General features: G+C 28.8%; 1 protein-coding gene across 1 annotated transcript; it reads right to left on the reverse strand.

Moving 5' to 3' along the window:
* Nucleotides 1–6,830: 6,830 nt before the first annotated feature.
* On the reverse strand, nucleotides 6,831–11,095 carry LOC106796737 (gibberellin 2-beta-dioxygenase 8). The gene is made up of 4 exons (XM_014769691.2): nucleotides 10,920–11,095; nucleotides 9,890–10,333; nucleotides 8,179–8,503; nucleotides 6,831–7,108 (listed from the first exon to the last, which is right to left on the reverse strand). The coding sequence occupies exons 1-4, from the start codon at nucleotides 10,961–10,963 to the stop codon at nucleotides 6,875–6,877; spliced, it is 1,047 nt and encodes a 348-aa protein (XP_014625177.1). The 5' UTR covers nucleotides 10,964–11,095; the 3' UTR covers nucleotides 6,831–6,874.
* Nucleotides 11,096–17,397: the final 6,302 nt, after the last annotated feature.

Raw genomic sequence — 17,397 nt, forward strand, 5'->3', positions numbered from 1 at the left:
TATAAAATAAAAAAAAGTTAAAGATAAAAAGTGAAATTATTTTGATATGACACATCAATTCAATAATGAAAATGGAAAGTAAAATCTATAATTTTTAAAAAGTTGAGTTAAAATGTGCGTAATTAATTTATTAGAAGTAAGATTAGTCAAACAGTAAAAATTTGAGAATAAAAATATAATTAAGTCTAACATATAAAAGAAAGAAAGAAAAGAAAAAAAATGCTAGCACACTCGTTCTCAAATATTTTTTTATTAATTTCGGTAAGTTTTATTTTTTATTTAATATAAATAAGGAGAGAACAATAAAATAAAATGAGAAGTAAAACTAAAAAAATATTAATTTCCAATAAATTTTCACCCATCATAAAAAAAAGTCTTCAAAAAAGAAAGTCTGAACAGTGCCTTTAGCCTTTTTTAATAAAGAAAACACCGAGTGAGTTTTATGAATACACGTTCTTTGAGAATTATTTTTACCTAAGAGGCAAAATTGTAGAATGTCAAAGGAATTTAACTGTATGTCTTATTTAATGAAAAAATTATACTATTAACGAGTTAAAAAAATCAAATAATTATGCATTGTGTAAAATAATTTCACACTTCCAATGCATAATTTTACAGGATCGTTTACTTACAAGTTATTATTAATATAATTTTTAAAATAATTATTATAAAATTAAAAAAAATTATTATATATAATAAATTATAATTGAATGACAATGCAAAATTATTTTATAGTATCATTGCAAAACTTGCTTTCTCATAATCGGATGACAATATAAAAAATCTTTACATTCACAATGCACTTCAATTAAATTTATTTTAAACTTGTTTTAATTTTTTTTCTCCTTTCTAGTATTAATAGGAAATTTTTTATATCTTTTTTTTCAAGTATATAAAAGAAGAAAATATTTCATAATCTAAATAAAATAAAAAACTAAATAATTTTTTAAAAATTTATTTCATTTTAATTTATTTCTTCTCCTTCTCTCACCTTTGTCAAATTAAGATAACAATCCAATGTTATATATGCCATGAAATCAAACCCAAGAGTCTCAAACTAAATCACATGAAACAAGTAGACCCATGAATATGCACAAATTGGTGAAACAACCAAAGATATGGCTAAGGAATGAAACCCAACAAACGCAACATGTGTTAGAATCCATTAATTGTAGAGATTAGATATGATTTGAATTTAAATTGTAATTGATCCAAATCCCTATATATTTTCTCCTTTTTTATTTGTCATTTTATTTTGATATTTTATCCTCAATAATTATGAAAAGATGTAGAAAGGATCATGTACATATAAATGAAAATTACCAGATACCATTTTCTTAACATGGTATCAGAGCCAGGTTGAGGGAGTAAAGAAAGCTGTTCTCCACTGGGGACAACCCATCGGGGACCTGCTGTCCCCAGTGGATCTTTATACTAGCCACACCTTTTCTGACAAACTTCTTTCCTATGTTTTCAGTTTCTGGGGGACCTTTATGGTCGTCACATTTATTCTGGCGACTTGCTTCCGCTTTGCGACGACCCTTTTCTCCTTTCCCATAAAGTTTTTCGATCATCACCCGCTGCCGTCACTTTTTCGGTGACCCACTGTCCCGGTGGACCTGTATGCTCGTCACCCATCTTCTAACGAGCCTTTTACGCTTTTTCGGCAACATATAAACCTATGCACCAGTTGCAAGGGGTTACACTCAATCCTTTGGGGTTGATTATCAAGAAACTTTTGCACCAGTTGCAAAGCTCAATATAGTGAAGGTGTTATTATCACTTTCAGCCATAAAGATTGTTAACAACCCCGTCCAACATGATCGTACAAAACATGTAAAAATTGACAAACATTTCATCAAAGAGAAGATTGAAGATGATATTATTGTCTTTCCTTTTGTAAAATTAGAACAACAACTTGCTGATATGCTGACCAAGGCAGTAGCATCCAAGGCCCTTAGTGATTCTCTTGACAAGTTGGGAATGTGTGACATTCATGCACCAACTTGAGAGGGGGTGTTAGAGTCCATTAATTGTAGGGATTAGATATGATTTGAATTTAAATTGTAATTGATCCAAATCTCTATATGTTTTCTCCTTTTTTATTTGTGATTCTGTTTTGATATTTTGTCCTCAATAATTATGAAAAAATGTAGAGAGGATCATGTATTTATTCACTATTTCATATAAATGAAAATTACCAGATTCCATTTTCTTAACAACATGGACATTTACTTTCCGCATTTTTCTACCTGCTTCCTACCTACACTTTCCATTTTAATTGTGTGGATAAAATTAGTTTTAATGAGTCTCAATACTCCATTCCCTTAAATGTCTCATTTCCCATTTCCATCATATCAAAACTTAAAGTCTTTAGTTTTAGTTTGATTATTTTGTAATGTCTAACATGTTTAATAGATAAGACATTTGTATTAAATATTTTTAGACTAGGCATATGTATGTGATATAGTATAATTCTTTTTCTTGCTTAGTGTTGATCAAATATGAAGTATTCTAGTTCTATATGTTTCCTAAGAACTTACTTCTACTTGATATTTGGCTAGAAACATCGAATTAATCAATTTCCTACTTTGGTAATCGATTGTCCAAGCCAGTTTCAGAAGAAGAAAGGATTTATAGTTTAGGATAATCAATTGCCTCCTTTGATAATCGATTATCCAACATCTGGAAACAAAGAGAAGTTTTTTGTGTGATTCTATAATCGATTACCACACATGATAATCGATTATCTAGACAACACATAAGAAACAAAGATACTTAGACTTAAACGAATTAATTGATTACCCATTTTGATAATCGATTATCTAGTTTCTGAAAATGTAAAACAAAGGAGATTTTGACAAATTAATCAATTATTTGATTTTATAATTGATTAGATTTGTTTTGACGGTCAAAACTTATAAATATCCCTATATGTTTTCTTTGAAAGATACTCTTGACATGATTTTCAAAAGAGTATTCTAAAAGGATCACATTGCATTTAGTTTGAAGATTGAAGTTGATCAAAGAATCATTCATTCTACCATTATGAATTGATCGTCTTGTGAAGAAAACTTGAAGATAGTGAACATCTACACATTTAGGTGTATTCAATCCTTTATCTTTCATTTGTTTAAATTGTGTTTCTTGGCTAGTGTTACCAAGAGGGTCAGAGAATTGATAGAAAATTTTCAATTCTCAATCTTTCTTTTGCAGGATTCATGAGAAAGATTAGAGTTCTATTAGAGAATTGTGTGTGCATGATGTTCACACTTGTTTTCTCCATATAGTGAAAGTTTTAAGAAGACTTAGAACAACTGGATGCAGGTCATGATTGGACTGAATCAACATAAACTCTTGTGTGATTTTTTCTCTCTCTTAACTCTTAGTCTTGAATTAATCTTGGTATTGGAATTAAATCCAAAAAATGTATTACAAAAACACCTATTCTGTAATACACAACTTTTGATTTTTTTTTTTTTTTTTTACTTCTAGAAGTGTATTATGGGATGGGTATTTTCATAATAGACTTATAAAATCCAAAATGTGTTGCGGAATACATATTATAGAATAGCGTTTTTGAATTTTCTTCTCCTAAAATAGATGTTCCAAATTATATTTCTGGATTGAAAATGGTAGTTTAGGAATATTAAAAAAATTGGAAAGTACAGGAAGCATGAAAGTAAATGCCCAAAACATGAAGCAGGCCGAAAAAAAAGAACAATTGGATCAAGAATAATTTGAGGCTCGTTGTTCTTGAGATTGTTTAATCATGGAGCAAGCTAGTTAGCTAGGGCTTGATCATAATGGGGCAATGGCTCGAGGAACTATGATGTTGGCTTGCTACTACTGTGTACGTGGCCTGTTGCAAAATCAGTGAGCCATGGTATGGTGCTGTTCTATTTAGATTTTGGGTCTTGGTTCAAGATGGGTGTCATTGGTTCAATGGATGTTGGCTGAGGTGTTCGGCTTTTGGAGTTGGTTGAGTATGGAAATTAAAGACCCATACTCAAGTAGTGTTTGATTTAATTATAATTAGGTGCATTGGAGATTAAAATTTAAAAAATTGATGCAGGTCTCATATTTTTAATATTTTAACTATTTTAATTTAAATATTTTATTTGTTTTCATTTTAATTCATTTTTATATCTCTTTTATTCCTTTAATCAGAAGGGACCCTCAACATTTTTGGACGAGGACAAAAATAGTTGACACTGCCAATCCCAGACCTTCTTTTCCTTCTTAGAAGGTTCCTGAACGATCCACGTTTTTTTTTTTTTGCTAGATTTGTAAATTTTTAATCTGACTTTTTTTTTTTGGTGTAGATGCAGCAGCATCTTTAAAATGATTTGGATTTTTAGATCTTATGTTGATTTGATGTCTATTATTGTTATATTTCTTTTCCTTTTAATTAATTTCTCGTTTTTATCTAAATAATTCAGGTGTTAAAAAAAATAAAAAATGTTATGAGTGGTTCATTTATAAAACTCTCCTATACCAATTATTTTTCGTTTATAAAGCTCAAACTATAAATTTTATTTAAGGAAATATACATTGTCAAACGTTAACATAAAGCTTACATAGAAATACTTACATTACATATAGGCTCCATTTAGAAGAATTTATCGATAACTTATTTGCATTTGTCTTCTATTGTTAAGTATTTATAATTAAGACTATATAAGAGTATTTTTAAAAAAATATAAAAATATCTTATGAGTGATTCATAATATGTTTAAGTTTATTTTGATAAATTGTTTGTTGCTACAGCTTATGCGAAACTTGTAAATTGTAATATCCAAGCTTTAAATCCAATTCACAACGTATATGGTATAAATATAATAGATTTTTTTTTTTGGCTCATCCTCCAATTGTTTTATTTTTTTCGTTCCTCCCCCCAAAATTCTGTTCCCGACTAATCACCAACTTTTACTATATCTTTCCCAGATACAAGTATTTTTTTTTTCAAGCCATTTTTGACTTATCAATCCAAGTAGTGTTAGAATACTTTTAGTGGAAGAATTTATTTTAGATTTTAAATAACTTTTTTGGGTCTTATGATACCAAATAGAATTTAATAAGAATTTTTGTCATTTTTATTCTAGAGATAGAACTCAATTTGAATTTTACCTGCACTGAAATTTTTTTCTCAAATAAATGATATTAAAAAAAATATTTTTTTTGACAAAAGTAAGTTCTTTCTTTAGAACTCAACTACCAACATAAAAAAATTTCGTGAATAAGAATCATAGTAGATATGATGGATTGGAGTTCTTAAGATGCTCTTACAATTTCTCTTAAAGCAAACTCTCAAAATATTCTTTGAACCAAAGTCTCTTTAAAGTTCAACCAATCACAAATTTGGTTAAGGATAAGGTAAATATCCAAATCGTCTTGAAAAATTCTATCGCACCGACATTACAAGAGAGTTTCGAAGCACTTAATACAAGAATGTTCGTTGATGTTTTTCTAACTATGCTTCAAAGACTTTTGGCCTATTTATAGGTGAGCTTCAAAAACTAACCGTTATCTCTTGTGCCTCCTTCAAGCTTTAGTTTAGCATTCATTTGAGTTCTTTAAGGAGAGAAAATGATCACTTGTGTAATTAATGCAAGCACTAAATGTCTTTCACCAACTAATCACTCTTATATGATAAAACATTTAACTTATCTTCTTTTTCTTCTACAAGTATCTTGTTACTGCAGTGAGCATATTTGCTTTTTGATCAGTTGAGTGTTGACATTTTCTTTTCGCTTGATTTGGAATGCCTTTTGAGGGATTAGGTGGCACTTGTTAGTGTTGTAAATTTTGTGTATTTCAAAAGATTATTCTTTATTATTTTTAACTTTAGAATATTTTTAATATAATATCAATTTTTGTCATACTTTTTAACATTTAATTAGCCATAATTATTATTTTAAATAGATTTTAATATCTCATTTACACATAATAATTACTCATTATTTTGATGTTTCGATTATTCGAGAAGAAAATAATTTCTTAAATCATCGGAAACTTATATATTTATTTTATTCATAATTTTATTTATTTATAGATTGTGTTTATAAATGAAGAGCTCATATCTAATGATTGATTGTGATTTTGATATCAAGAACAATGACTAGTTGATCTCTAGTTTAATACTCTTAGTCATTCTCTTTGACAATGATAAGTAAAAACACCTTATAAATTGATAACTAAACAAACTGAAGAAATAAAATAAATATGAGATCAATATAATTTTAAATAAGTATAGCTTATATCCTCTGATAATACCAACCCATCATCTTACATCTTAAGACTATATGAGTAGTTGCTAAAAGATTGTGCTAGCTATTTGTTTGTTATTGTCAAAACCAATTAATGATGTTGGTTCATCCAATGATTTAACAGCGAGAATTAATTGTGTTTTTTAAAGTTAAGAGGGGATAAATTTACATGTTTTGTATAATTAATTGAGGATCAAATTCATCCATACAAAAGTACAAGAACCTTGACCACATTTGACTCGAAGCATAAAAACTTTTTGCATTGTGCTATAGAATAGCTCCTATAAAATACCTTCAAATCAAGTTTAAGAGAAATGAAATAGTAGTGAAAAATAAACCAAGGCCGAATGTAAAAATATGTAAATGGTGTCTAGTAACTTATTAAAGTACTTTTAAAAATTTTATTTTTCATTATGACTTGACAAGTACTTATTTAATAATATATCCAAACACTTTAAAATTGTATAAGAGCTCATTAGCTGCATATATATCTAAAAACATAAATAACTTATTAAGTTTTAGACACTTATGGCATAAACTCTTGTATGTGTTACAAGACTTATTGAATAAGATATTAATTAAACTGATTATCAAACATGTCTATACTACGAATGAAGAAATCTAGAGAGCCCCACTTTATCCCCGGTTTGTTTTACATCTTTCTCAGTCTGTTGTCTATACTCCCTCAAAGTGAATTTCCTGTACGTAGCTGGATTGATTTGGCTTTCTATAATTGCCTCTTCTGAGGGGCAATAGAAAAAGGCTATAGAAAACCTCTCTGCTTTCTCGGCAGCAACCACTCGATGTTGTATGCTTTTATAAACACCATTGCTGAATGCCTGCACATTATAGGATGCACAAATTAAAGTTTACAAGATCTTTGAGAACACCTGTACATCTAGTCAACCAAATAATAAGATAGAAAAATCAAATTATCGAGGGTATTCTAGCAATACCTTCTTTTTGTCAGCCATCTTCGGGACACTCACACTGGTGATAAGCTTTTTGATTATAGTCCAAAAAAAAAAAATGCTTTGACAAAAAGATAAAGCAACTCGATGCAGGCTAGATATCATGTTTTTATCTTCAAAAGTTAAAAAAAATGTTAATTAATATTATATTTTTTATGAATCAAGATATCATTTAGCCAAAACGTTAAAGACTAATTTCTGGTAATATTAAAATTTATTTAAAAAATTAATTTCTTTTAATAGATGTTTTCTATCTGTAAAGATAAAAAATCAAACGCATAATCATATATTTAAGGCACAATATTAATTACCAAACTTATCACACCCTTATGGATATGTTATTTTATTGATACGTTATTGTTAATACTTTTTGTGATGTATTCATTCAGCGATATAATTTCTATTGGACTCTTTATCATATAATTGCAATTTGCAAGCCTTTTTGGTCCATTCAGATTTGATGAAAAGTTGGTGGGTTTCAACCATTATGGAGTACTACTGATTGAAAATGAAAAGCATAGATGTTGGGCATTATATATTATGGCACTTCCTCAAAGTAATCATTGTCCGTTTTGAAAAAGAGTCATATTATATTCCTATATGCTACGAAACAAGAACCTTACTTAATTAGGAAATATAATTTACAAATTTGGCATATTCTGAGAAAACATAATTTTTGTTGCATAATGACGTTAATGAGGATCAAAGATTAAATTCCTTGCAACATTTTCATAACTTAATCCTATTTATCAAACAAGGAAAATATTAAATGTTTTATATATTTTAAAGATACGTTACTATTAAATACATTTGCTTCATTTATTCGCTTATTTTTTCTCTTTATTTAGTGTTGGGAAGACAAATAATTAAGAAGATATATATCATGTATTAAAATATAATATCAGTTACTCTATAATAAATGAAGGTATATATTTCACCTGAAAGAAGTCGCCAATATTAACGACTAGAGCTTGTGGATTAGGCTTGACATCAACCCATTTTCCATCTTTCATCAATTGCAATCCCCTAACATGGCCCTGATGTACGATGGTAAGAAAACTAGTATCACTGTGAGGCAACAGGCCATGCACCTTTGACGATATAGGGCATGAGGGATATCTATTCAGTCGAATGAAAGAACTTTTTGGCAAGCAATTCTCTTGGAAATAGTTTGATTTCGTATTCATCAATTTGCAGGTTAGAATTTCCGCCAAGCTTTCGGCAAGAGGGAACATTCTTGTTGTAAAAGCTTCAAGGCTTAATCTAAATTTTTTAAAAAATAGTTAATTGTATAAGTTTATTTACAAAAAAACAAATAAAGCACCGTAACACAATAAATATATATATATATATATATATATATATATATATATATATATATATATATATTATTTTAATCTTCCAGTTTATCATCAAACAAAGATTCAACTTTAACTTCATCACATTAATTATTTGTGTCCAACCACTTGGTTACAATGAAGACATATGAAAGCATATGACCACATCAAGTGTTGTTTATTGATTATGTTCAACAAATATATGTATATATATATATATAAATGGGTATAAAAATAAGTGATGGAAATAAATATTCTACTTTAAAACCCTAATTATCCACATTACTCTTAATTAGACGACAAATATTTTTATAAGAGACAATTCTATTTAAATTTTATAACACGATTACTAAGAGTGACAAATGTTTCCTTTGAATATTTATCACAATAACATATATATTTAGAATTTGAACTTGAGACGATTAAGTTAGAATTATTTTATGTTGATTGATTCATATATTTACATTTGTGATTCTCACGTATTACTCTTTATAACATGACATTTACATTTATTGTAAAAGAGTTTTTTTTGCACAATACTTTCTCTTTGATCTGTTTTTGTTAGATAATTTGATATGAGTATAAATGAAATGTAAAAAAAGTGAGTTGACATAAATATTCGTCTACCATCAAAATCTAGAGATCAAGAAAATGAAGATGTATGATCATGAGTTAGGTTGCAGAGGCACTCACTAATGTACTGATCTGATATATATATATAGTCATATTAAGTTAAAAATGACTTCCTAGAACACCAAAAATAGGAAAGCTAAGATGTAAATTCAATACGTATAATGGATCAAATGGTAAATAAAGTAATTATAATAATTGGAGTTGGGTTTATTAATTACAACTATTCAATTGTCATACAAAGGAGAGCATTTGTGCACTCTTTAATTAGTACGGTCAATGGTCTATTTTCTGTTTTGCCCTCCTAATTCAGGTTTTTGGGGGCGTGGTTAAGTCCAAATTAATTTTGAGGTTTTTTGACCCTTCCATTGTAAGGGTTATTGTATCCAAAAGGGATAAGTTATAGGACCATCGAGTACTGGTTTCCTTTGGGGCTCTATATGGCTATGTATACGGGAGGGCATGATGATAACCATGCTTTTCCAATCCTTACACATCTTATGTGCTAGTTAAGGTCATGTTGGGATGTTTCTACGCAGTTGGCTTTAAAAAAAAAAGATAATAATTGGCAGTGGCATGCTCCTGTTATTAATTCATTGTCCTTTTATATTTTGTTTGCAATTTCTAGTACGTTCCTTGGATATTTTTTTGAAAAATATAATAATGAAGATGACATTAATACCTCAGACATTGGTGTTGGTCCATCCTTGAGATGTCTGTCGGAGAAAAGTGAAAGGCTTCTGACCATGACAATTGTCTCAGATTGGTAGCAAATGGATTCCCCCATCTATAAGATTTGGCAGATAAACTAGAGAGATTAACTTGTGCAGACTTATTAATAAAAGGTTGATAGAACAATTTCTTTTGCTCAAATTGAAGTCTCTCCAGCAGCTCCTGTGAAATACCATGATTAACAACTTGGAAGAAACCCCATTTACTAGCAGCTTCTGCAATTTCTTTCACACATTCGTCTCTTTCGCCATTTAATCGGCCAAGATCGATCAAAGGTAGTTCGCCTGATCTCTCCAACAAAGAGGAGGAGTCAATATTCTTTGAATCCTCAACGTGTTTTTGCACAAGGGTCTTATAGGTTTCAAGGAATGGAGGCTCACAATCCATTTGAGAGCTATATGAAAATAATACACAAGCTTCAATCATATGAAAATAAATCAATTATTAGGTGTATGTGTCACAAATTAGATTGATAAGAAAATCAGCAAACTTTTAATTTCGTTCAATTAATATATGAAAACGTCGGCGCAAAGTTTAACGTGAACTAATTGTAAAGAAATTTACAATAAAACTTTTAAAAACAAATAATTGTTTCTCTAAATATAAAAATTGAACCAAATATGCTTACACGTGCATCCGTGCCCAATGCTTTCTCTGTAATAAACAGAAGCTTCAGCAATTTTATACTGAACTCGAGCTGAAAATGTTAATCCCAGTACTTAGTGCTAGTGTAGTTACCTCTGTTGCCCTAATTTCTGTGCTACAAACACATATACATAAAGATCTGGGGTTTTTTCCCAATACCCATATACTTGGATTTGAGGGAAACATATACTTCTATTAATTGTTCTCGTTGATTGATCGCTCCAGATATATATGATATGTAATTAAAAATTCAGCCATGAGCCTGCTGAAAGGATATATATATATATATATATATATATGATAAATAAAAAACTATATATGAATCAAAATTTCACCTGTGCTTTGATTGAAGAGGATTATGGCATTTAACGGACTTCATAGCTTTCAAATGCTACCTCTTAGTATGGAATTAATATGGGGATCGGATAAGAAAACACGTACAGCATAGAAACAGTAAGTGTTAAAATTAAGGAAAGTCCTTGCCAGAAGAAACTTCTAGCTAGTTTTGGGATCAAATTGTAAGGGTGACAACAACAAGAAGAGTAATTGGTTAGTTTAGATTATTAATGAGATATTGGTGGTTGCACACATATTTATATGCACCATCAATTTAAGAAGCAATGAAAAGAATACCGCTGGTGGTATTTAAAATAAATAAATAGATAAAAAAATACAAAGCTTGGAATAGCACTACAAATAAGTGTATGGCTAAAGCAAAGAACTCGCGGACAAGCATATATCATCAGATAAAGAGGGGACTTCCCCATGCAACCAACTACAACATACAAAATCAAGACTTGACTTGTAGCCGCGAAATGCAGTGTCTTAAAAGTAAAAAGCATAAAGCGTGGACAAGATAAGCAACCAATCAAATTTCACAATATTACCGTGCACATTCAAATATTTATTATATATTTGTAATTATTTTTGTTAGTAGTATTTGAATGATACTATTTTATATAATAGATTATAACTCTGTCATCATCAATTCACTATTAGGCAATTTATTTTGGAATAGTAAGAAGCAATTATGTCTTAATATATTTTTTTTAATCTTCCGATTCCATCAGAAGATAAATAAAATATGATAAAAAAATATTTTTGTTAAATATCAAACTGGAGCAATATATGCACGATTTAACCTTCATTACATTAAGTAACTATCCCTAATAAAAAAAACGTTAAGGTGCAACCATGAAGAATAATTAATAGTATTTGGATAATTAGATTGATTGTTTTATAAAACTTAGTTTCAATACACTTTTTCTTGTATTTTGATTGGGCAAGTCAATTAAGTCTTTCTATTTTAAAATTAACTTAATTTGATTTTAATTAAAATTAATTCGTTTTACTTAAAATCCTTATTTTTTTTAAAAGAAAAACAGAATATCATTATAGTAGAATAAAATTTGATTTTTTTTTCCGTGAATACACACTCTCTCCTATCTTTTCCTAATCTACACCACTTTACAATTTAATTTTCAATTTACACTACTTTGGACGTTGTGTTTTGATTCACACCATTTTACAAATAAAGGTGACCAAAGAGATCTCACAGCTGTAAATTCAAATGAAGGTGAATACACTTTCTCTCACCATTTTGTTTTTTTTTTTAATTTAAAATATTATAAAATATAAATAGTATATTATATATTTTCTTAAAATTGGTTTTAAAATTATTTATTTATTAAATTAAATTTTATAATTTTGCTTTTTATTTTTTTTAAAAAATATACATATAAAGAAAAAGAAAACAAATTGGATAAAATTATAGTACAATTTTTTAGTTATGTTGTATGTAATTTTGTAGATAAATTTATGTATTGTTGATATTTTTTTTTGTGTTTGTTAATTAAAAAATAAGAAAATTAGTCGGTAGTATTAAAACAAGTTAAAAAGCACAATGAAAAAATAATTGATATATCTATTTTATATAATAAACATAAAATTTCAAAGTGTAGTAACTGAGATGATAGTTGAAAATAATGAAACATATTAAAAAATACAATTACAACACAAATATGACAAAACTAATGATGATCTGAAATATGTTGTGCATGATACATGTCTTCTTGTATTTCGATTACTGATTTGTTAAAAGTAGTCAAAATTTTTAAGTAATTTTAAAATCAATTAAAAATTATATAATATAATATTTATATTTTATAATATTTTAAATTTAAAAAAAAGTGAAAGAGAGTGTATTCATGTTCATTTGAGTTTGTAGCAGTATTTCTTTTGTCACGTTCATTCGTACAGTGATGTGAATCAAAGCACAAAGTTTAAAGTAGTGTAGATTGATAATTAAATTGCAAAATAATGTAAATTGAAAAAAAAGAAAAGAAAGAGGATGTATTCAATAAAAAAAAACCATAAAATTTGGCATACGATATGCTAAAGTCTAAAGATAAATATTACATGAGCGCTAATTATATTATTTAACAGAGTAAGAAAAAAAAAGTAAATATGAGATATGACTTATGAGGTAATAAAAGGAGAAATATAAAAAATGAAAAATATTAAATAAATATTAAAAATAATTAAATATTTATGTAGCATCAGTTAAGTCTAAAATAAGAAGTTTGATACATAAGGTACCGCAAAGAACCCTGTGAACGAGCGCTGATATTCCCTTCTTTCGCAGGTTTTGGAGTACACCTGTACTTCTAATGCTTCAGCGATTGGGTAAAAATTGACACGTACTTAATAGGATTCAAACAAAATCCAACTTAAGAAAGAGAAATGTTATGATACAAGATCTTGATTTCTCATGACCGTTCTTCCGTTTAGAGGAAGAAACAATGCACATTAATTTTTTGTTGCAGGTTTTCAAGTTATAACACTCATTTGGAAACGTTGATATGGCTGATTTGGGGCCAAATGGTGCTACCTTTGGAAGCTAAAGATTAGTTTTTAAATTATTCATGTGGGTTTCTAGGAAATAAACGTAACGTAATATCTGATCTATTTGGTTACATAAAAATAGTATAATTTTTATGGTCTTATTAATAAATGTCTTTAGGATATTAATTAAGAAATTAAAAGGAAAAATTATTTACTTCCTCTATTCTTATATAATAGTTGTTCAGGAAATTTTCACGTAACCAACAAATATAATTACTCAACTTTTTTCCTAATAAAAATTATAGACACTTTTTCTATTAAATCATTTCTTCCACTCCACGTTTTCTTTCAATGTTCATAACTATCCATACTCCTATAAAGTTGTTAAATCTGATTTGGTCCGATTGGTTGAATCGGTCCAATTAGAATCTGAAAACTTAACCAAACCAGTTTTATTATTGAATCAATCATGCAATTGATTCGGGAAGACCCAATCAAACCCGATCAGTTAGGTACCGAATTCCAATTGGATCGATCCGACCCGATTGATTTAAAAAAAAATGAATCACCTTTACGGTGTTATTTTGATGTCACATTATTATTAATTGTTATTACAAAAAAATTAATTTTTCTTACTAAAATAATGTTAATTATATACTTATATATAATATATACATATAAAATTTTAAATTTTTAATATATATCAGATCAAACCAAATGAATTATTGACCTATTAGTAAAATTATTGACTCACTAACTCCATCATGTCAATGACTAGGTTGGGTTTGAGACCTATGCTCCTCTCTCTCTCCATAATTAACTATCACACATTCCTAATTTCATATTAGTTGACATTTCATTAATTATCTCTTAGCTAATTACGAGACAGTGTAAAAATTATAAGTAGTTAAATTTTGCACTTTCCAATAATATTTTTTTTAGTTTCTTAATTAATGTACTAAGGATATTATTCCATCGGTCTCTAAATATAATATTCTTTCAACTAATTCTTTCATCTTAAGAAAATAGTTATCGCATGAAATTTGTCAATTATTTATACTCATTCAAAATTTATTCCTTTCTTTTCTGTATATCAACTTACTAGCTTGTTTCTTATTAATTTTTTAGAGAAAGAATAATTAAGCAAGGGTATATAGAAAAAATAATAATTAGTGCATCTATAATCTATAAATTTATAAAATGATCTTATAGAAAAAGAATAAATAATTTCTTTTAAAAACAATCTTTATAATTAGAGAGGAGTATATAGCATTATTGGAAATACAACGTGCAGAGTCATATTACAATGTTGCTTGTGTGATTATTGGCTGGATATGTTGGTATGAATAATGTAGGCTAGTAATCAGACTTACATTGTATTTTGTACAAGGGCTGTGGGGTCATCTTTGCACATCCTTGCATTTTAAGCTAGTAATATACTTATTTTTTTTGGCTGAAAAATAACTCCATCAATCAAAACCAAAATTTAAAAGACACTAATTGTCTAATACCCCATTCGTCTGGGGAAACACTACCGTGTAAAGCACTAGGTATCCCATATGTTGTGTCTATTCTTCTTCTTCTCTCTCTTTTTTATTTTATTTTATTATATATATATATATATATATATATATATATATATATATATATATATATATATATATATATATCAATAAAAGATGTTGTGTCTATTCCAAAATGGTCACACCTATATAGGACGAAAAACAGTCCAATAAATCACAATAGGAAGCTCCTATTCTCACCGCCCATGTGGGTGGATTTTTACTTATTTCCAAAATTATCCTTCTCATGGAAACACGATTTCATTTTACAAATGTACAATAAAATTATGTTTTCATTGCATATATATAGGTAGAAAAACATAAACAACAAAAAACATGATTTTGTTATATATTTGTATCATAAAATCGTGTTTCTATTATATATATTTGAGGTGAAAAATATATGAAACAAAAATACAATTTTGTTATAAAAATATACAATAAAATCATGTTTTGTTGCATTTTTTTCACCTTGAAAATATGTAACAAAAATATGATCTTGTTATAACTTTTAAAACAAAATTGTGTTTTTGTTGGTTTGTTTGATAGGACATAACTTTTGATTTATATGTTTGGTTTCAGTGTATAATATGCTTATTTCATATAACTCTTTAAGAGGAATGTGTGGCAAGTCCCAAAGGGTACTTGGTCCAAGATTTTTGCCAAAAAAGTTTTTCTTCTATAGTAAAATTGACTTGAAAGATTTGGGGTTTGGAGTTTGAAGTGTGATGAAAAAAGAAGGGAGAAAAAGGGGTGGGGATGTCATGAGAGAGGATGGTTTGGAAATAAGGGAAACGGATTAGGGACGTAGAAAAGAGAGGAGGGTAGCAAGGATCATTTACACTTTATAAGGGTGAGAATAATAATTTGGGGGTAAGAATAGTAACTCCCAACCCAATAAGTAAGAAGACTAGCCGAAGCCTCGTCGCCCGTCAGTCCGACTTTCTAGGCTTCCTTTTCCTTGGTTAGGATATCTGTAAGATGTTTTCAAGAATTCTCCTTGAATGTTTTAATTATGGATCATCTACTCATGACGAGGATCCCATAAACATTTGTCTTGGATAGTAATTGTGAAATAGTTAGTTAGTATATGTAAGTGAAATAATTCTTCACATAGTACATCTTATTCCAAAGGTAAAATTATAAAATTGATCCCCCACTTTATCTTCAATCACGGATTTGGTCCCCCTATAATTTAATTCACAAATTTGGTCCCCTGGTTATATAAATTCCTGCGAAATTGGTCCTGGAAGCCCGATTTGGACGTTGACCGTTAACCTCAGACGTTGACTGCCACATGTCAATGCCACATGTCAACGTCTTAGTAGTTCCATGTAAAGACTTCATTTTTGTAGGTAAAATTACACTTTTGGTCCCTCAGTTTTACTCCAATTTTAATTTTGGTCTTCCTATAATTTAATTCACACATTTGGTTCCCCAGTTTTATAAATCCTTTTATAAATTATTCCTGCAAAATTGGTCTTTTGAATGGTTTAGCCACAGGTGCTAGAGACATGGTAGGTCTTGATAAATCTCACACTTTTTTTTCATCGCAAGTTTTTCACTCACTTGGAACCCAGAGAAAAACCACTCTATGTCTCTCTCCCACTTTCGGGGTTGTTCAACTTGGGAAAGTGGTGCATGAATCCCAACCTGGGTCTAAAATTTTCAGATCTCTTACTTTAACAGGTTCTGTAATAATCCCCTTTTTTTTTTTTCTTTTTTTGCTCCCCCATGCGATATTATGTGTATACGACTGCTTAAGTGGTCTATGTATGATAATGATATTTTTGTTTGAAATTTGAAATACAACTTCTCTAGTAATGAAATTTGGCTGAATTTATAAAGTGATTTATAAAATTGGGGACCAAATGTGCGAATTAAATTATAAGGGGACCAAAATCGAAATTGGAGTAAAACTGGGGGATCAAAAGTGCAATTTTACCTACAAAAAATGAAGCCTTTACAGGGAACCACTTAGACGTTGACACGTGGCATTGACACGTGATATTGACACGTGGCATTGACACGTCATAGTCAACGTCTGAGGTTAACGGTGAACGTCTAAATCGGATTTCCAGGACCAATTTTGCATGAATTTATAAAACTGAGGGATCAAATTTGTGAATTAAATTATAAGGGGACCAAATCCGAAATTAAAGATAAACTGGGGGACCAAAAGTGCAATTTTGCCTATCCCAAATCCAAAAAACCATTCATTAATCCTAACTCCCTTTAGGGTTGTTGAGTGAGAAATAGTTAGTGTTAGGAGAGAATACCAATTCTACTAATTTATCGCAATTCAATAAGAGAGCGAGAAACAATTATTTTGTAATATAGAGATCGAAGGGTAAAAACAAAGATTGAAAGTAAGAATATATATATATATATATCAATTAAAGGAAAA

Source organism: Glycine max, chromosome 17, assembly GCF_000004515.6.
Source record: "Glycine max cultivar Williams 82 chromosome 17, Glycine_max_v4.0, whole genome shotgun sequence".
Lineage (NCBI taxonomy): Eukaryota > Viridiplantae > Streptophyta > Magnoliopsida > Fabales > Fabaceae > Glycine > Glycine max.

Coding starts and splice junctions, on each gene's coding strand:
- LOC106796737 (XM_014769691.2), bottom strand. CDS start 10,963: ATGAAGTCCGTTAAATGCCATAATCCTCTTCAATCAAAGCACAG. Junction 10,334..10,919: donor CCTCTTCAATCAAAGCACAG/GTGAAATTTTGA, acceptor ATTTTCATATAG/CTCTCAAATGGATTGTGAGC. Junction 8,504..9,889: donor GACCAACACCAATGTCTGAG/GTATTAATGTCA, acceptor TAAAAAATTTAG/ATTAAGCCTTGAAGCTTTTA.